The 20,406-nt window shown below is 41.6% G+C and overlaps 3 protein-coding genes across 4 annotated transcripts in view; 2 read left to right on the top strand and 1 right to left on the bottom strand.

Moving 5' to 3' along the window:
- The window catches only part of LOC138979784 (uncharacterized), a 34,132-nt gene extending 32,319 nt beyond the window's left edge, over positions 1 to 1,813 (top strand). For both annotated transcript variants that reach the window (XM_070352528.1, XM_070352536.1), the window contains exon 18: positions 183 to 1,813. In XM_070352528.1, coding sequence (XP_070208629.1) covers positions 183 to 325 — 143 coding nt within the window. In that variant the 3' untranslated portion in view covers positions 326 to 1,813. The remainder of the gene's footprint in view (positions 1 to 182) is intronic.
- Positions 1,814 to 8,042: 6,229 nt separating this feature from the next.
- LOC138979743 (uncharacterized) lies at positions 8,043 to 16,615 on the bottom strand. Its single transcript, XM_070352488.1, has 9 exons — positions 15,065 to 16,615; positions 14,663 to 14,722; positions 14,187 to 14,239; positions 13,579 to 13,723; positions 12,713 to 13,324; positions 12,191 to 12,305; positions 11,425 to 11,669; positions 9,816 to 9,925; positions 8,043 to 8,650 (listed from the first exon to the last, which is right to left on the bottom strand). The coding sequence occupies exons 1-9, from the start codon at positions 16,301 to 16,303 to the stop codon at positions 8,545 to 8,547; spliced, it is 2,685 nt and encodes an 894-aa protein (XP_070208589.1). The 5' UTR covers positions 16,304 to 16,615; the 3' UTR covers positions 8,043 to 8,544.
- A 271-nt stretch (positions 16,616 to 16,886) lies between these two features.
- LOC138979733 (elongation factor Tu-like) lies at positions 16,887 to 20,043 on the top strand. Its single transcript, XM_070352477.1, has 2 exons — positions 16,887 to 18,026; positions 19,302 to 20,043. Exons 1-2 carry the CDS (start codon positions 16,899 to 16,901, stop codon positions 19,596 to 19,598), a joined length of 1,425 nt encoding a protein of 474 aa, XP_070208578.1. The 5' UTR covers positions 16,887 to 16,898; the 3' UTR covers positions 19,599 to 20,043.
- The last annotated feature ends 363 nt before the right edge of the window (positions 20,044 to 20,406 follow it).

Below are 20,406 nucleotides of genomic sequence, written 5' to 3'. Positions count from 1 at the left end.
CCGTAGAGTACCACAGAGATCTTCAAACAAGCCTGACATATCATGGGTAACAAAAACATTCTTTGCCTTCTAAGTCCTCTTATTTTTTTATGCAAATACCTTTTCTCCTCCTTGCAAAACGAACACAAAATATTTCTCTGCAAAGGACACTTACTAACTTTTCCTCACGGTTTTCGGAACAGGTGACAAATTCGACATCCGTGACTTTCACTCCTTGTTACTGAACAACGGACCAGTGCCACTCAAGGTGATGGAAACTATCGTCGACGACTTCATTTCTGACCAAGGTGGAAACGCTCATTCCGGCGGTCCAATCGTGGGCTAAATGTATCGGATCCTTCCTTGCCGTGCTGTACCCCTTTTGAGGCTCAACTTTGAAAATGTGCCCTTGTGTTTATCGCTCAGAAAAATTCTGATATTCGGGCGTTTTTTCGGAAATAAAAGTTTCCATTTCTTTTTTTCTTTTTTTTCAAAATCGTCCTGGTGTTGATCGCTGATAAAAATTCTGGCTGTTTATTCAAAATGTTGTAGATTCGTCTTTGTGTTAATCGCAAAAAAGGACAGGTATTCAGGCGTTTTCCAGACAAAGTTATTCATTAAAATTTAGACAATTTGTCCTGCCTGATGTTAATCTCTGAGAAAAAAAAGTTTGTTATTCAGGCGTTTTTTGAACATACAATAATTTATGTAGATTTAAACAGAAAAACAAATGTTGCCCTCATGTTGATAGCTGTGAAGAATAAAGGTATTCGGGCGTTTTTCAGGCATAATGTTAATTATTTTTCTTTTGTTGAAAATTCGCTTTGGCGTTGATCGATGAAAAAAGTTCAGGTATTCAGGCGTCTTTCAAGCATGAAATATTTATTTATATTTAGAAAATTCGTCCTGATGTTCATCGCTCAGAAAAATTCAGGCATCTAGGCGTTTTTAATTATTTGAAAGTCTGGATCACTGAAGGAAAAGAAATTCAGTTAGAAGTTTCTTTCTCTCTTATTAGTACAATCATGCCATAATAAACTTTAGAAGAGCAAGCTGTGGTTTACTGTTCTTTATTTTTCAGGAAACCAAATTATCGATTTTAATGTAAAATTCGCTTTGATATGTATTGCTAAAAGAATTATTAAAGCAGAGATTTTAGACTTCATCAGTATAATTATGTGCAACCATACCATATGAACTTTAGGAGAAGAGATGTGTTGCACACCTATGTTCCCCATTTCTTAAAATATTGTACATGTATGTGTTTATTTACTTGTAGCCTGTTTTTTTTTAGACAATTGTTCCAAAGGTGACTGATCAGGCTTAATTAACCGTATTTTTTTCTTTTAATTTGGATGGATTTGTTCTGTGTGGTTAGTAGAATAAAGACGTTTTAAAAATGTTGGTGCCAGAAGAGCTCATTCAGTTGTGACTCGTTAACAATCAGCGTTCATTTGAATGGCACAAAATTGTTCTTACGCGCATGCAATTTGCAAATGACTCGGGTTAACGATTTCAAGTTTTTTACACACGATCCAAACGCTTCTTAGTCTAAATGTACCGCGCATGGCTGGTTTAATCATGTTTTAGATGTTGTTGAACTAACTTTGATCATGTATTTTTGAAATGTTAGTGTGAATTTGTTCATTCCATTCAGTTGTGGTTACTGTTGTGCGTTTTAAGCACTGAAGATTCGTGGATTTACTTATGTCTAACTTGTTGTTGTCCTTTCTTCTGAGAAAGTGTTGCTTTAATATGTTTAACATGGTGTTTTTATTAATTCATCATGTTAGAAAAAAACACTTTTATGTATTAAAACTTTTCATCAACCTGATCAGTATGATTTTGGCGTGTTTACTCTACATTTGCGTGCAGTATGTTTCTGTCGCTGAAGTTTATTTTCAGCAACTACCACAGTAAAATCATGACCAAAGAACATATATATATATAACAAGGTGTAAATTTCAGTGAACGGGTGGACTAAATTTCAACAAAATGGACATATCAGGCACTCATTTATCATCAGTTCCCGTCACTAAAACACCAAAATACAAAAACCTGTACATTGACACCACGGCGTGGCATTGGCAGCCGTGGAAGTTATCCACACATTTGTCAAGAGACAATATTCCAGAACACACACAAAAAAAGCATAAAAATGGTTCAAATGCGGCGGTAAAACGCCACAAACCGGTCGACAGTACAAAGTTGGCTGGTACACACCCAGGTAAAAGGGATGCCAAAGCCAAGTCACCCAATGCACCCTTGCCGGTGTCACGAACTGAAAACTCTGCCTGAACAATCCTTCTCATTGCGGTCAATGCGCATGTGCTAACATGGGGAGATTAATAACAACCTTACCCGGCTAACCCTAACCCTTACCCATACCCATACCCATACCCTAACCCATGGTTCGTTCGGTCATAGACCAAATATGGTCGATGGTTCGGACAAAGGGTCGCATTTTTTAAGTCCAAGATTGGCGCATGCGCCGGCATTGACCGCAATGAGAAGGATTGTTCAGCAGAGGTTTCAGTTCGTGACACCGGCTCTCGCCTCCCTCCCTACCAGCTAGAAGTAAGAGACACAAGCACCCAGCAAGTCACCCAATGTACCCTTGCTGGCTACTTGCCTCATTAATTCCTCCCAACTGGCTTGATGTAACGGCCTGCCCAGATAAAAAGATGCAAGCGCCCTTCAAGTCACCCAATGTACCCTTGCTGACCACATGCATCTTTTTGCCCAACTATTCTGAAATTGCTCTCAGACATCCAGAACTCCTGTGTGCACGTCTTTGAGATTGCTTAAAGCAGGGACCTATATTAGTATAGTATCATAAAGTGTTTGCTTCGAATCAGGGAAAAAGATACAACACTGCACCTAATCCCCAGCTATCAAACAGAAAGTTGTGCCTTACCTAAACCTTGAACTTACACCCGTGAGAGAGAAATTTCCTCATAAAGTGTTTGCTTCGAATCAGGGAAAAAGATACAACACTGCACCTAATCCCCAGCTATCAAACAGAAAGTTGTGCCTTACCTAAACCTTGAACTTACACCCGTGAGAGAGAAATTTCCTCATAAAGTGTTTGCTTCGAATTAGGGAAAATGATACAACTCTACAATTGATCCCCTGTCATCAAACAGAAAGTTGTGCCTTACCTTAACCTTGAACTTACACCCGTGAGAGAGAAATTTCCTCATAAAGTGTTTGCTTCAAATTAGGGAAAATGAACAACTCTACAATTAATCCCCAGCTATCAAACAGAAAGTTGTGCCTTTCCTAAACCTTGAACTTACACCCGTGAGAGAGAAATTAGGGAAAATGAACAACTCTACAATTAATCCCCAGCTATCAAACAGAAAGTTGTGCCTTTCCTAAACCTTGAACTTACACCCGTGAGAGAGAAATTTCCTCATAAAGTGTTTGCTTCGAATCAGGGAAAAAGATACAACACTGCACCTAATCCCCAGCTATCAAACAGAAAGTCAGTTGTGCCTCTCCTAAACCTTGAACTTGTACCTGTGAGAGAGAAATTTCCTCATAAAGTGCTTGCTTCGAATTAGGGAAAATGATACAACTTTACAATTAATCCCCAGTTATCAAACCCCCAGAGATGGATAACATCTGTCTCCACTACGACACCGTAAATAGATCGGTCTCTATCAACAGACGCTGAAACGATACAACTAATCCTTCCAGTGCCAGGGCATTTCCGGCACACACCTAAACTATGTGCCTCTAGCCAGACTAAGAGGTAACCGTGAAATTCCACACTATTCCCCAAATATCAACCAGAACAGACGGGATACAATCCGTTTCAACTCTGACGCCGCAGCAATAAGGGTATCAAGTCACACACGCGGATACGCTACTAATTCCTACAGCACTAGGTATTTCCAGCATTTGCCTTCCCTCAAACCCAATCAAGGGACGGGCCGGGAAAGGAAACGAAGAGACTGAGGCCTGCACATTCCTAAGCCTCTTCCCCAACTGTTATATCTGCACATTGGCACTAACTAAAAACCCCAACTGAACACTATCTCAACGGTCTGCTCATCCCCTCACATTCCCGTATCAAAGGGACACGCGATACCACCCCACTATCCGTGGTCAAAGTGCATTTGTCACTATACGGCTCTCTCCCAAATCATGGGCAGACACTCCAAAACAAAACTCCGCATCAAAAGGAGGAAACAAACCAGACTTTCCAATGAGAAAGAAAAGAAAATCAACAACAACCTGACACGAGCCAAACAATTCGTGATCAACCTGTCAAATGTGCCACTCTCGGATGGACAATATCTGGGCTTAGCAAAAGGCCTCAAATTCATACCAACGCCAAAAACCAACAAACCAACCATGAGAAAACAAATCTCTGCAGATTTCTGCAAACTTGCACGAAACATTCGATGCAAACTTCACTTCCGTGAAAACACCTCCAACACGGAAATACCTCCGTTCTACACAAAATCCAATTGGAACCCCCCCCCCCCCCCCCCCACTAGGCAACGAAGCAATCGAAGAGTACATCTTCAATACCAGAATGGAACTATAAAATCTCTACAATCCAACCTCTCTGAAGATGAAAGGAAAGCCCTCAAAGAGCTATCTGACAATCAAGACACAGGGCCGGACTAGGCGAAGAGGAGGGGGGGGGGGGGGGGGTTGCCAGTGGTGCCCCAGGGGGATGTCCCCCCTGGCGGCAGGGGCGGATCAGTTCATTATATGACTGGTTTTTTTCAAAAGTATATTGTGAAGATATGGGTGTGAAGGCGCAAAGCGCCGAGCCGACGGCACGAAGCGTCTAGCTATCTAGGGGGGCCCGGGGGCATGCCCCCCCGGAAAATTTTGAAAAAAAGGATGCAAAATGGTGCAATCTGGTGCATTCTGAGGATGATCATTACCAGTTTCAGGCAGCAGATTTTGTCACTGATTAATACCCCAAAAATTTAAACTCAATGTAAAATAAAGAAATGCATACCTCATTCAATATTTTTATTTTTTGGCTGGGGGGGGGGGGGGGGGGTCCGGAAACCCTAGAACCCACCCCCCCCCTCGTTGGGTAGGTCATATTCTGAGATAGGAAAATGGTCGCTCCTTACATGAAACGGCATAAAATAAGCAATAATAATAAAAAAATTAAATAAGTAAGGTACATGTTTAGGCTAGGGGGGGGGGGGGGGTTGCGCAACCCCCATAACCCCCCCGGTAGTCCGGCCCTGAGACAGAGTCATACGTAAAGATGACAAAAACAACAAAAAGACATACCCCCCTGACATAACAACAGTCACAGAAATCAGGGAGAGAATGAATAAAGCTACGAACAAACATAAAATGTTACACCAACAAACGGTGAAGGTAAAAGCAGCCCATCGGTTATTTACTGATCTATATTGCTGATAACACGAATGAATCGACTCGACACGCAACACGATCACTCAGCCGCAACGGAGAGGGAGGGACACAATTTCGCGCCCAACCATCACCCTCCCCCCCCCCCCCCCCCCACGGCAACTCCGCCCACCACGCCAATAGAGCCCCACTACACGTATCAAAGACGCTACGCCCAGCCACCGGAGCGTTGATTGACACACGCTTATCCCGCATCTACACAAACCAGCCAACCCACGGGCGAAACCTGGCCCCACCAATAAGATCGCAGAACAACTCTGACGAGATTGTCTATTAAAACAGACAGAATCAACTACAAGCCATACAGGTTAACCTGAAACCAGCCAAAGAAAGGGTGATCCCCATCTTGGACAAACTGCAGGAATCCTTCAAATGCAGAATGAGTCTCACCACTGCAAAGCAATCGCTTATTCTCGCAATCGAGAAGGACCGGTGTGTACCCTTCCACTGAGTTCAACCCAGCAATGAACGGTTCTACTGCCAGAATACATGAGCTTGGAGACCAGTTTCAGGATACCATAAGGGAAAACAAAATATCCCTCCAACACCAGTAAGCCTCAGTCACTGAGGACCATATGGTAAATAAACCACCAGTACATGCAAGTACACCCTAACAAGGGAAATGAACAATAGTCATAGATCTATAAATGATTATTCTCAATCGAGAAACAAAATGATGAGGATATGGGTTTGAATAGTTGTCCCCTGACGAGGCTACCTTTCAGTTTCCCCAGAACACCTCTATAAAATCACAAAGAAGTTATCCTAACAATTTGAAACTGTAAATATTGCCGAAAAGTACCATCTTTGGGAGAGGTACTTAGGGTTCTCTGGGCTGCCTACTGCATTTGCCGGGTTTGGCAGACCCTTGATTTTTTACCCCCTCTAATATAGGTCTATGCTTAAAGGTACTGAACTTGTCAAATCCAGGTGCACGGAGCCCCTGGGGCTTTTAGTCATTCCTCAGGCAGCTATCCGTGAGAAGAACTACCAAGTTTCATTGACTTGGACCCAAAGAGTCAAGAACTGCGATTTTTTAACGAATTAATTTCGTACTCGGACCCGGCTGGTCTTGACCTATTTTTGGATCTAAATTTAGATCACCACTGAGTGACATCATGCACAAAAAGACACGTCACTAGCAAACTATGTCAGACATCATCATGAGTTTGTGTAAAACAAAATGGAGGCCGGAATCACTCAGTTGAATCGAACTCCGACCAAACACCACGTAATAACTAGGTTAATTTATGCACTCGCGTGAACAAGAAACTGTCGAGCTTCACAGATGTCGTCGTTGGGTAGTTTTGGGTTTGTTTTACTACCATAGGAGGATTTTTGAACTGTAGGCTAAATGCACTCAGCTGCAACAAAAACGCAAAACGAAGGCTGTGAGCTGCACTCTGCCTTTAATATGCAGCTTGATCATACAAGTACGCCTTGGATGTAGAACTGATTTGTGTTTTCCCTCTGGGACAGACAACATTGTTAGTTATGGAATTTCACCGGTTACACAAAATTATGTTTGAATTTCCTTCTTCTGAAATTGTTTTGATTCGGTTTGTGGCATTCATGCATGAGCGGAAGTATGCTTCTAGTTCTATTACATCTGCCGTGTCCGCAATAAGTTTTGTCCACAAAATAGTAGGGACAGAAGATCCTGCCGACTCTCTTTTTGTACGAAAGATGTTCAGTGCAAGGCTTGTTATTGTTTATGTTATGAAATAAATCACGCAGAGCCATGGCTTCAATAACCTTTTCAGTCAACCATGGTGGAGAGACAGAGCGAGAGGGCGACATCCCAACCTGCCACAGCCCAGTCTGCCTTGTCAGTCTACCGCAATGTCTGTGGATGTGTTGATATAAGAGAGAGAGAGAGAGAGAGAGAGAGAGAGAGAGAGAGAGAGAGAGAGAGAGAGAGAGAGAGAGGCAAGAAGACATGACAGACGTACATTTGTGCAGATTTCTGGTAGGACACATTATATGCTTACGTCAATACACAGACACACGAACAAACTAGCGCGAACAGAAATACATATACAAATCGTAGCTTGAATAAGTTCACATTCAGGTGGCTGTTCAGCTTCACGTTAAATCAAGTATTCTTGTTGCTTTTGATGGCAAATCTAAGGAAAAATTAAGGGTTTTTTGCAGCAGAATGATACTGTATTTTTTCTCTGTGCCGAAACTTCAATATTTAAGGCAACATCGCTCCACCCTCCTACATTTTTCCTGCCAAATGTGTTTAAATTTCGACACATTGTGTGTTAACTTCTGCTATTGTTTATATTTGTTTATGTATTAAAGACTTGTCCAGGCTTTGAAAGTTCTTTAATGATGTTATGAATGATGTCAGGTAAGAGATCGGATGAAAGCAGTGTTCTTTGTCCTGCGGTTTTCTTCATATTTTCATACTCTTGCCTGCTGAGCAGTGTATATGCATAACTATATATGTGTGTGTGTGTGTGTGTGTGTGTATGTGTGTGTAAGTGAGACCCAGCTGTTATGTGAAACCAAAACATTTTAGTTACACAACACACACATTTGGTCAACTCAACTCAACAAACACTTAAAAGAAACAAAATACAAAATTCTTACACATTCATACCAACACACACACACACACACCCACACAAATGCCAAGCAGATTGAAATTTACATTGGTATTTACTTTTCCAGAGAGAACAAGAGGAATAATCTAAACCAAAGTATGTGTGCTTACCCATATACAATATTGTGCACACTACTGTCTTTTAAACACAACAAACAAGAAGAAAACCTGAAATGAGAGTACAAAATACAAAACTAGGTTTTACAGATTTAGATAATATTTTTACAAAACAGTAAGTATCTGAATCATTGAGAAAAATAATAAAAGTTAGCATAATTCTTTAAAAGGGTTCATGATTCTTCGCAAAACTGAACAACAAATGCATACTGAGAACAAGGTTATTTGGTCAATATTCAATTGGCTACAGACTACACTCTATTGAATACATGTACTATTATTGTCTTTGAACAGCAATAAATAGTTGTAAAAATAAATCCACTGCAATTTCGAAAGAAAAAGAAAAACGAAAACTGGCAAGCAAAAAAACAACATGTAATACATGTACTAGTTTTCTGACAAAATCAATCAAGATTTGTCAGTTAGGCGTGACGAAGTTTGGTCTTCTTCTTCGACTGCATCTCCTTGACCTTCTGTGAATGCTTCGACACTGTCTTGGACTGGTTTTTATGCTTATGTTTATCATTTCTGAAAATAAACAAGAATCATGGTTACAGATATGTTGTAACTATGGTCTTGAGGACCAAACAGGCAAGAAAGTGAGGACTATTTACAACACTCTGGAAACACACACAATCATGCACACACAGAGAAAGAACTTAGCTGTACGCTAAATTAACCATTTTCTCTTAAAAAGTGTGAAGTGATTGCTCTTCTCTCTTAAAAAGTGTGAAGTGATTGCTATTCTCTCTTAAAAAGTGTGAAGTGATTGCTATTCTCTCTTAAAAAGTGTGAAGTGATTGCTATTTTCTCTTAAAAAGTGTAAAGTGATTGCTATTCTCTCTTAAAAAGTGTGAAGTGATTGCTATTCTCTCTTAAAAAGTGTGAAGTGATTGCTATTCTCTCTTAAAAAGTGTGAAGTGATTGCTATTCTCTCTTAAAAAGTGTGAAGTGATTGCTATTCTCTCTTAAAAAGTGTGAAGTGATTGCTATTTTCTCTTAAAAAGTGTAAAGTGATTGCTATTCTCTTAAAAAGTGTGAAGTGATTGCTCTTCTCTCTTAAAAAGTGTGAAGTGATTGCTATTCTCTCTTAAAAAGTGTGAAGTGATTGCTATTCTCTCTTAAAAAGTGTGAAGTGATTGCTATTCTCTCTTAAAAAAGTGTGAAGTGATTGCTCTTCTCTCTTAAAAAGTGTGAAGTGATTGCTATTCTCTCTTAAAAAGTGTGAAGTGATTGCTATTCTCTCTTAAAAAGTGTGAAGTGATTGCTATTTTCTCTTAAAAAGTGTAAAGTGATTGCTATTCTCTCTTAAAAAGTGTGAAGTGATTCACCTCACCTCACCTACGCCTAGGACGGTCCCAAGCCCGGCTGAAAAAGGAGGAGGGTTGGGCGTTGGGCTAGCTACCCCACCCCGTAAAAAAACCCACTAGCTACAGAAACGCCAAGAAAAAAGTGTGAAGTGATTGCTATTTTCTCTTAAAAAGTGTAAAGTGATTGCTATTCTCTCTTAAAAAGTGTGAAGTGATTGCTCACAATGCTTTATTTTCATACTGATCATATTGATATCCCCAAAGCTTTGTCTGTGTCCCTTCCTTTAGTAATGACAAGAAAAATGTCATACATATATCTCTGTTTTCTTTCAACTTTTACCCCCCACAGGTATTCTTGCAGAGTGTTGTAGTGAGGTACTGACCTGTTCATAGAAATCTTGTCTCGACAACCCTGGCCGCCTTCCCAGTGTGAGGTGTGAACCTTGGTCATGTTCATGTCACATCCCTTGCAGGGTCTATCTGCTGCGTATGGCTGAAACAGGAGGAGGACAGTGATATGCTATTCGATCCTCCTGGCAGATCGCAGTCACAAAGTTTCTCCCTTCTCTCTCTGCGAGGGTGCCTGTCGGCCTCTGTTTTTATCTTTACACTGGATCTTTACACTTTCAAGTGTTGTACACATTTCTTCACCATTCACACTTTGCAAGACATTCTTGCATACAGTACTTTCGGGACTATAAGGCGCAACTATTTTCCTCAACCGTGACCCCTGCGCCCTATTGACTGCTATCGCCTTGTGTATGGCTAGTGCAGGCAGCTAGTCTCGGCTGAAAATATGGTCATTGACCTCAGGCCACCAGGCCAAACAGCTCTGAGAATGCAGACACTTTGATCTCACCACACATCAAGGAAAAAACGTATTTCCACACTGTGCCTTATAGTCCCGAAAATACGGTACATTTAGAAGAAATTTGATCAAACTGCCTTTATATAAAAAGTGACTCTCAATCAGTCTACAGAGATTCAAGCTCTTGTCTTCACAAATTTTGTTTGTTCGTTCATGGGCTGAAACTCCCACGGCTTTTACGTGTATGACCGTTTTTACCTCGCCATTTAGGCAGCCATACGCCGCTTTCGGAGGAAGCATGCTGGGTATTTTCGTGTTTCTATAACCCACCGAACTCTGACATGGATTACAGGATCTTTTTCGTGCGCACTTGGTCTTGTGCTTGCGTGTACACACGAGGGTGTTCGGACACCGAGGAGAGTCTGCACACAAAGTTGACTCTGAGAAATAAATCTCTCGCCGAACGTGGAGACGAACTCACGCTGACAGCGGCCAACTGGATACAAATCCAGCGCGCTACCGACTGAGCTACATCCCCGCCCGTCTTCACAAATGAACCAATTAACCCGACAACTGGAGAAAAGGACAGGGTCAAAATACGTCACTCTCTATCTTTCTTTGGTGTTTAACGTAGTTTTCAACCATTCAAGGTTATATCGCGACAGGGAAAGGGGGGAGATGGGATAGGGGAAAGGGGGGAGATGGGATAGAGCCACTTGTTAATTGTTTCTTGTTCACAAAAGCACTAATAAAAAAATTGCTCCAGGGGCTTGCAACGCAGTACAATATATGACCTTACTGGGAGAATGCAAGTTTCCAGTACAAAGGACTTAACATTTCTTACATACTGCTTGACTAAAATCTTTACAAACATTGACTATATTCTATACAAGAAACACTTAACAAGGGTAAAAGGAGAAACAGAACCGTTAGTCGCCTCTTACGACATGCTGGGTAGCATCGGGTAAATTCTTTCTCGTCCCAACCAATATGGGACTCCCCCTAACCCGCGGGGGGTGTCACTCTCTATCACTTTCAAACTACTCAAACAGTAGGAAATGCACCGACTACAACTCAAGTTCCCCTCCCCTGACACTTTACTCTCCAAACTGAAATGCAGTTCATTATTCCTTCCTTGAGTTACTTCCATGAAATTTGAGAGACCAGAAAACGACACGACATACCTGCTCCTTGCAGCAGAAACCGCAGATCATCCGGTTGGCGAACTTCATCTCGTGGTCTTCCTTGGAGTCGTGGCAGATGTCACAAGGGTAGCACTTGCCGCAACAGGGAAAACGCATCCAGCGGTAGCTTTTCTTGTAGTGCTTGCATGTGCCAAAGTTGGGCAGCGGCTTTCCCTCCTGAATAGCTGGGTCCTTGGGGATGCGTTTGCGTGTTGGCACCACCACCTTCACCATGCCCTTGATGCCTGCACGATTGAAAAATAACATGAGTATTAATAGACTTGACTCAGCCACTGGCTCCCTTGAGGAACATAAATAAACAGAATGCTTCTTGAAGGCCTTGCAAGGTCAAGGTGCTAACGAAACCAGAGGGTATTCTTTCTTATATGGTCCTTGAGATAATTATGTCATTTCCAGCACAATCATATACTTCGTTGGTTTTTTTTTACACCTTTTGTAACCACTTTTTAGTGGCCTTTCAGTTTCGGTAACAATGCTTTCACAGTCAGCACTGCAGAATTTGTTGTCCATGAAAAGCATGCCTGTACATTATAGATTCCCAGTGATTTCCATACTACTCCATATGAAATTTGAAGCAGGGTGATGACTGCCAAAATGGCTGGGGAAAAACAGCACTGTAAGCCTATACGCTCCAAAAGCTAATGTACGAGGAAGTTGCAACCCACAAACGAAGAAGAGGCATGGTGATCTTGTTGTGCATGGTGACTTTTTTTTAATGAAACAGTGCATGGACCTCAAAACTTACTCTGCAGAGTCTTGGATGGCTCCAACTGAGTAAAACGCACACCATCAGTGGCCACCCTCAGTTTTCGGTGACAGACACGGCACCAGTGATCCTGAGGTTGCCCTGGCAACAACGCCTGTCGACAAAAGCAGACATGTTATTACTTCAGGCACTAATAATACAAACATAAAAAGTACCAACGATCATCAGCTCATCTTCAATGGCCCACTCTCTTCCTTGTCATAAGTTCATGTTCTCATTCCCCCCCCCCCCCCCCCCACTATTACATGAACAAAATATTGCAAAGAACTGGAAGGCTGATTTAATTAATTAACTATACCGAAGGACACCCTTGCCTATACTGGGACTAACTGTCATTACTTTCCTGGGTTGCTGGTCTTGTAATGACAAGAATCAAATGTCAAAAGCAAGAAAGAATAGTGGGAGGAACGAAACAAACTGTACATAACACACACCAGGTTTGGTTTGCTGATGCAAGGAAGAACAAAAGCAAACAAAAGAAAGCAATTGTTTACAACTCACCCCAGGATTGGTTTCCTTGGAGCAATGGAGACAGGAGAGGATGAGGCTGCTGTTCTGCAGGATGACGTCGAACGGCAGGCAGGCGTCCAGATCCAAGAAGCCGATCACAGACGAGAACTGGTGCACCATGGCTGGCCGGTATGTTGCCATCTGTGTCTGGCCACACTGACCACACTGCACCACATTGACCCTGCCCCCAGTGGCCATGAACTCTGACGTTCCCTTGCAGCGTTCGCACTGGATGGCCAGGCTGATCTTGTCGCAGTACATCGTGGCCGTGCTCTCTTTCAGCTGCAGGTTCTTCAGCATCACTTCCGTTCCCTTGCGCTCTGGGTCCGCCAGCATGGCCTTCACCTTGTCCTGGCGTGACTTCTTGATGACCTTGTCGTTGTCTTCCTTTTCTTCAGTGTTCTCATCACCCGATTGCTCCTCCTCACTGCCTCCGTAATCACTGCTGGAGTCATCTTCGCTGTCTGAGGCAGTTTCGTCATCATCTTCATCATCATCTTCATCATCAGAATTCTTAGAGGTCTGTCCAGGGTACTGTTTCTGCAGCTGCTTAGCAGAGATGAACTCCAGACCAGAAGCTCTGGCTACTATCTCACGCTTCATCTGAAAGCACACGAAATTTAGATTTTTTAACAAAAGGAAAGGTATATATGAATGCTCGCATTACTGACAATAATTTCTAGCATCTCCGTTCTTAAATGACATTTTCAGAATGTTTCAGTTTCACATGTGTGTGTGCTCTCGCATGTTTGCGCTATGTACATCAAGGTACATGCACGTGTATGCTAGTAATGTTGTTTTAACAAGCACTAACTGTGGACAACATAACAGTGAATGACTGATTGCTTGAAATATACCTGCTTCAGTCCCTCAGTCACAACGTCCTCAATCTTCCTGTCCAGCCAGCGAAGGAAGGGGCGGAAGACAAGCTCCACCTGTCCATTCTCTTCCAGTTGTCTCTCTTTGTCCTCCAGCCATTCCTCAATGGACGCTTCCACATACCTAATGAGATGTGACAAGAGTGTTTAAGTTTACTCATCATAGTCTAACCTCGGCTCGGTTTGTTCATACTGTATCTCAATTGAACTGATCATTCACAGCTGCTATCTATCGCATGTTATCGAACACAGAAAACACAGCTGAAAGTTCCATAAATGTTGATACTAGCTTGTTTTTAATTTTTGAAAAACGCAGCATCACAATCACAAAACTTCATGAAGAGAAACAATAAGGCCACAAAAAAAAAATAGTCTGTTTACGGTAACCCGACCGACCCTATTTTTTTCGCGCGACCCTAGACTTTTTTTTGGCATTTGGGAGAAGAAAAAAAATCTTTTGTTTTTTTTGCATAATAACGTAAAAATATGGGTTTTTTGAAGAAAAAAAAAAAAAAAAAAATCCCGACCTATTTTTTGGGCCTATGTTACCGTAAACAGACCTATTTTTTTTTTGGCCTAAGACTCACCTTCTGACAGTTTCAGGCAGGTCTTGCTCACTTGGTAGGGAAATTGTCATCATCTGCAAAGAATTGTACAATCTAAATATTGTTGTCAAGGGAAAATAACTGAGCATCTACTAGTACTACTACTGAGTACTACTTTAAAATTAGTATTTTACATAATTGTTTCAGTTTGATAACAAAAAATTGAACAATCACATGCCTCTTTAACAAGTTAAACTTTAAGAGAAGAAACACAAGCAGGATGTATGATGATGACAAAACCTTAAGCCTTTTAGAAAACTAAACCTATGTATGTTACAAAGCATTTAATAATTGGTAACTAAAAAATAAACCAGTCCCCTTGAACTTGAAATGACGTCTTTAAAAAAAAGAGTGAAAGTTCCAAATTTCATTCATCAAGAAGATGAAGTACACAGTCAAATGAGACTAAATAAGGAGATTGCCAAAATGATTGATTTATCAAATAGATTGATCCTCACCTCAAAAGGGTAATCAGCTGGGATGTCGACTTGCAGTTGGAACACCTTCACGTCAAATGGCTGAAAAAAACAACCACAACTTAAAACGAAAAAGACACAGACCGGGCCCCCCCCCCCCCCCATTTTGCTTATAAAGTTAATAACAATAATAATTACATGAAGTTACTTTAACTAGATCTTAAAAATAGACTGACCACTTTTACACATGAGAAGATTCTTCAATCAATTGTTTCCCAATTGTTCTGTCCCTCCACACAATACCATATATAAATATAATCTAAATCATGTTTTCCATATTAATTATATTCAGTGAAAAATCTGATATAGATAGATCTATTAAAGAAGATAAACTCATAAAGTACATTTTCATTTAGAGAACATAAGAAAATGTCAAATTCTCACCCAATCAGGATCAGTGGGACTGAAGCTGACGACACACTGGAAGTACTCAGCGCAGTCTCGGTTGACCTTCACCTTGCTCTTTGGAAAACGTTTGATCAGCTGTTCAATTTCGGTCCTGCGCAGACGAGAAGCTTCCACTTCGTCAACTTCATCTCTGTGATACTTCTTTGTCCCCTGGGCTACATAGGGTGCTCTGGGCTGTTGAGCTGGAGTGATCTTTTCCTTGCTCTGTTCAGTAGCCAAGATTTTGTCAGCCTTCTGTGCCGGCTTAGGTCCTGAGCTGCTGGGTTCTTTCTGTTTTCTCTGGCCATCATTATGACGATCTCCAACAGTGGCTGGCTTTTTCTTCAATGACTCAGCTGGGTGTTCTGGATGGAGAAACTTGCATCTGTTTCCTTTCCAGCATCTGCCTGTCAGGTAAAACTGACAAATCTTATCCGACTTGACCTGTTGATTCTCGGTAGTTGAACGATCTTCAGTTCCTTCTTGACCTTGGTCAGTATCGGCTATCTGACCTGCTGCTGCATGTCCTTTCAAAGGATCTTGTGCAACTGAACCCAGCGGTCTGGGGCGATCAGCTGGGTTAAAACGAAAATTTCCATCATCTCTCCCTGGGATGTTCACCCTCTTTTCTTTGTCGCCTTTGGGATCCTGTGGCACTGAAGGGTGACCATCAGCCTCCAATCCTGTGGGTTGAGCATAATGTTGGCGCTGAAATCTGGGTGCTGCGCTGTGGGGCTGAACATGCTCAAAGCGGCATCTGCTTCCAAAGCAACAATTGCCATTGCGTGCAAAGTAATGACAGGCCTTCCTGGTCGGTCTGGGAGTGGGATTGGTCGCCGAGTGAGAACTTGCGGTTACTGCTTCTTCATTTTGGTCTGAAGTTTCCAAGTTCCGGAACTGTGCTTCAAATCTTGAAGGTGAATCTGCAGAGCTTACTGGGGAACCATTGTTGCCTGGTGTATTGAAATATGGAGAACCTTGTGAACTGCAACTGTAACCAGCTTCTTGGTAACTTACTGAGGATTCATTTTCGCTTGGATTTGCAGAGAAGTATCCTTGATGGATTGTCGGAGTTGCTGGTGGACCGTAACTATTTACTGAGGCTTCATTTTGGTTCTGTTGATAAAATGGATGATGAAAAGGCGGAGAAAAAGAATCAGAATGTTTGTACCGACACTTATTACCAAACTTGCATCCTTGCTCTGATCTGAAAAATTTGCAAACGGGAAAGGACATGGGTTTAGACAGAGTACCGCTTGGTAAAGTTTCTGCTCCTGACAGCTTTGGGTCGGAACGGGAAAGGTAAGAAAAGTTACGCAGCACTTTGACTTCTAGGCACTCACTGGCTAGTTTGTCCTCGAATATGCTTGCGGCGTTCGAAGTACTTGAAAGAATGTCAGAAGACAACGCTGGATATGAACTCTGTACCTCTGGGAACACCGAGCGGTTGCTGTTCTGTCCCCTCCTTCCTTGGCTGTAGCAGACGACAGCAATTAAGCACAGACACAAGGACCGTTTCCAACTGAAAGAAGAAACCGATCTAAAGTTTCAGTTGCGGAAACTTCTCATAAATACTTTGGGGCTTAGGTCTTGCACCACAAGGACGAAAGCCTTGGACTTTGCTCTCTTGATTAAAAATAGCTCCGCACGGAAGTGGTAACTTTCTATTTTAGGAATCAAAATACATTTTCTGAAGAAAACCCCCCAGAAAATACTAAGGTATCAAATGAAACCAAGCAAACAGAAATTTATTTGTTAAAAATCCAATGAAACTCTTTTTGTGATTTCTCAAATTTAAACATTATAGTGATACCGCACTTCAAAAATCAAGATGGCAGCCTCCCGGCCATGGTGTCTGCTATGGAAACTTGCGGGTGGTATGAAGTCGACACCAAAAGTGCTGAATGTCCATGTTATATCAAAATATGTAAACAGAACAAACTTTCCAACTTTTTGTCGTGAGCTGTCGACAGCTGCAGATGAATCAAACAAACCACACTGCAATGTCGGGACGATAGGTCATGTCGATCATGGAAAAACAACCTTGACTGCAGCCATTACGAAAGTACTATCTGACACTGGCAAAGAAGGGAACAAGTATGTCAAGTATGATGACATTGACAGAGCTCCTGAAGAAAAAGCTCGAGGAATTACAATTAACTCAACACACGTGCAGTATGAGACAGAAAACAGACATTACGCACACACTGATTGCCCAGGACACATTGACTATGTGAAGAACATGATAACCGGCACTTCCCAAATGGATGGAGCAATCTTAGTGATAGCAGCTACAGATGGCACAATGCCTCAGACCAGGGAACACTTGCTTCTTGCAAAACAGATTGGTGTTGAGAATGTTGTTGTGTTCATCAATAAAGCGGATGCTGTTGATGAAGAAATGGTGGAACTTGTTGAACTGGAGGCCAGAGAGCTGCTTGAAGAGTATGGATTTGATGGTTCAAAAACAGCTGTTGTTGCAGGTTCAGCCCTCATGGCATTAAAAGGAGAGCAGTCAGAAATCGGAAAAGACTCCATACTCAAACTCATGAAAGCAGTAGATTCCACGATACCAACGCCAACACGAGACACGTCTGGTCCATTCTACATGCCGGTGGAGTCAAGTGTTTCTGTGCCTGGACGAGGTACTGTAGCGATTGGAACTGTTGCACAAGGTGTTCTTAAGCGAGGTCAGGAGGTAGAGTTGCTTGGGTTTGGCAATTCTATCAAAACAGCAGCATCAGACATTCACATCTTTCGCAAATCTGTTTCAAAGTGTCTGGCAGGTGACAACATTGGTGCCCTGTTGCGGGGAGTGAAATCTGAGTTTGTTCAGCGTGGAATGTTTCTCAGTGAGCCAGGAAGTATGAAGCAATTTGAGACGTTTGAGGCACAGATCTACGTCCTGACTAAAGCTGAGGGTGGGCGTTCAAAACCTTTGATGGATCAGTACATTCAGGTAAGTGAAAGAAATCCCAGTTTTTCTTACTGAAGTTACTCCCACTGTTGTTTTTCTTTCTAGTTTTGCACAACGATTGTGGGACCTTCTGATGAACCCTACAAGTACAAGTGTACTGCCAAGCGGCATGGCATTTGACAGAAACTCCATGCCCTTTGCTCCATTCTAGTGTGACGCAGTACTTTATAGTCTTCCTTCGCTGGTACTGGTAGACAACTCTGCTAATTTATAGTAGCTCGACATTTCTTCTACATTGCCAGCTAGACACCTGTTAATTGTAGAGTTTTGTTTGTGATGGGGTCTGGCTGCTGCTGTACCCATAGCAGTTTTTATAGAGCTATTAACTTAGTTCTAAAATCTCAATCCTGTTTGACTGGCTTTGCCTCCAAAGGTGATTCTTGTGCTTCGGGTACTCAGTCACACTAGAAACTGTGCAGGAGGGAGAAGTTCTTGCATATATATATTATATGATCATAAAAGTAATTACCACTAACACCTGCACACAGCCTCGCTGTCAAATGAATCGCAGAGTCAATGGATGAAACTGTAGTGTTATAGAAAATATGAGGGTAGAAATGCATACATCATGTATACAGGCATTTTCCTTGTGAGCCTGAGGCACCCACACTGACATATTGTTTGTTTATTTACATGTTTACCAATTTTGTTGTTGCAATTTTTATGCTCACAATATTTAGTTTGACATCCTTGAAGAATTGAGGTCTAACAAATGACGTCTCACAACGTGCGCGGTCGTCCTTGGCGGTCAAGAAAGCCGCCGCGATCATTGCGCAGACGACACTTCTAGACCGCCAATATTTTTTGTGCGCATCACGTGCTCCACATAAATCGGCCGGAAACGAAGCAATTGGGAAACCTGGATACCTAGAGTCTCATGATTGCGACATTAAAAACAAAGGAATAATGGGGCAATTACTGGTAGTGTTAAATGCGCTAGTTCCCTAACTTGGGCATTGGTGAAGGTTAATGATCTTTTTTGATTGGTGGATGAAAACGTCAGAATGTTTACTATCTTTGTCTGTACCTGTCCTAAAACAAAGTCAACATACATTTTCAAGGAATGTTCATAAGTTTTGTATGGTTTTATAATACCTCTCAAGGGATGTGTGTGGATGGGTTGCAGTAATCTATGATATTGATAATGTATTTTGGACTCCTCTTTTGAAATGTTGTTTATTTTTCTGTCTTGAACTTAAAGTTAATCTAAAAACAATAGGTGCATTTTTAATCATTTGGTTTTTGTTCATTCTGCAGATGATGTACAGCAACACCTGGAACATCTCAGCATGTGTCAAGCTGCCAGAAAACGTTGACATGGTGATGCCAGGTGACACCGCCACAGTGCAGATCCTTCTTCGCAAGCCCATGGTCATCAAAGAGGGTCACCGCTTCACCATCAGGGAGAACAGCATCACCACGGCGACTGGCCTCATGACCAAAATGCTGCCGCCCTCTGACCTCAAATTGCCAGGCTTTAATTATGAACGGCCAAGGACTTACAGAATTGAAGGGAATTCATGGCTGACCATGAAAAATCGAGCAAAAAAGTGATCAGCAACATTGCAAAAAAGTAGATTTTATAAATTAAATATAAATGTGATATGACAGCATCACTGTTGAGAGTACTGTTACCTTCTTGGCATAGTGCTGCTCCTTTACCTTTTCAAGTCAGTTACAGTAAATCAGTCTAGAGAAATGAATATATCCTTTGTGTGGAAAATAGTTACGTGCGGCAGGAGCTTGAAATTAAGTTGTGTGGCTGTAATTCACTGATCATGCACCATTTTCTGTTTTGGTGTCCCTCTTATCCAAATTATTAGATCGCGCAAAAGTTTGGGACGATTGGGTTGGTGAGTGGAGGGTGGATGATACTGAAAGATGCATTGAAGATGAAAATGTGGTTTGCAGCTTTACAGATGTAGGCTACATGTATTCTGCATGAAGGTGACCCTCTGACTTCTGTGTGTTTGTCATTAAAATAAAATACAAATTAATATTTCAAGATTTTGTGAGATTCAGTTTGGTGGCTGCCATCTATGCACATGGTCGCTGTAATTCACAAACCTCGTATCTTAATTTTTGCTGTTTCGATAAAAACAATTAAAAAAAAATGTTTTGAAAAAACACCGCTTCAAATATAACTTCAATTTATGGGTTTATATTGTGCAATACCATCCTTAATGTGTGTTAATGTCAGTTATTAATGATATTCTATTCAATTGAAAAAAATATTGAGATATAGGAGCTTTTATCCAAAGGAGTCATCCAGAAGTGGTATATATAAGGTTTTTTATGCAAGCTAAAAATACAACAGCAGGAAGCCCGTATCTTTCATATTATGACATAGTTTCCGTCCAAG

This window comes from Littorina saxatilis, linkage group LG1, assembly GCF_037325665.1.
Source record: "Littorina saxatilis isolate snail1 linkage group LG1, US_GU_Lsax_2.0, whole genome shotgun sequence".
NCBI classification, from domain to species: Eukaryota; Metazoa; Mollusca; class Gastropoda; order Littorinimorpha; family Littorinidae; genus Littorina; species Littorina saxatilis.
This window is presented reverse-complemented; position numbering and strand designations above follow the sequence as displayed.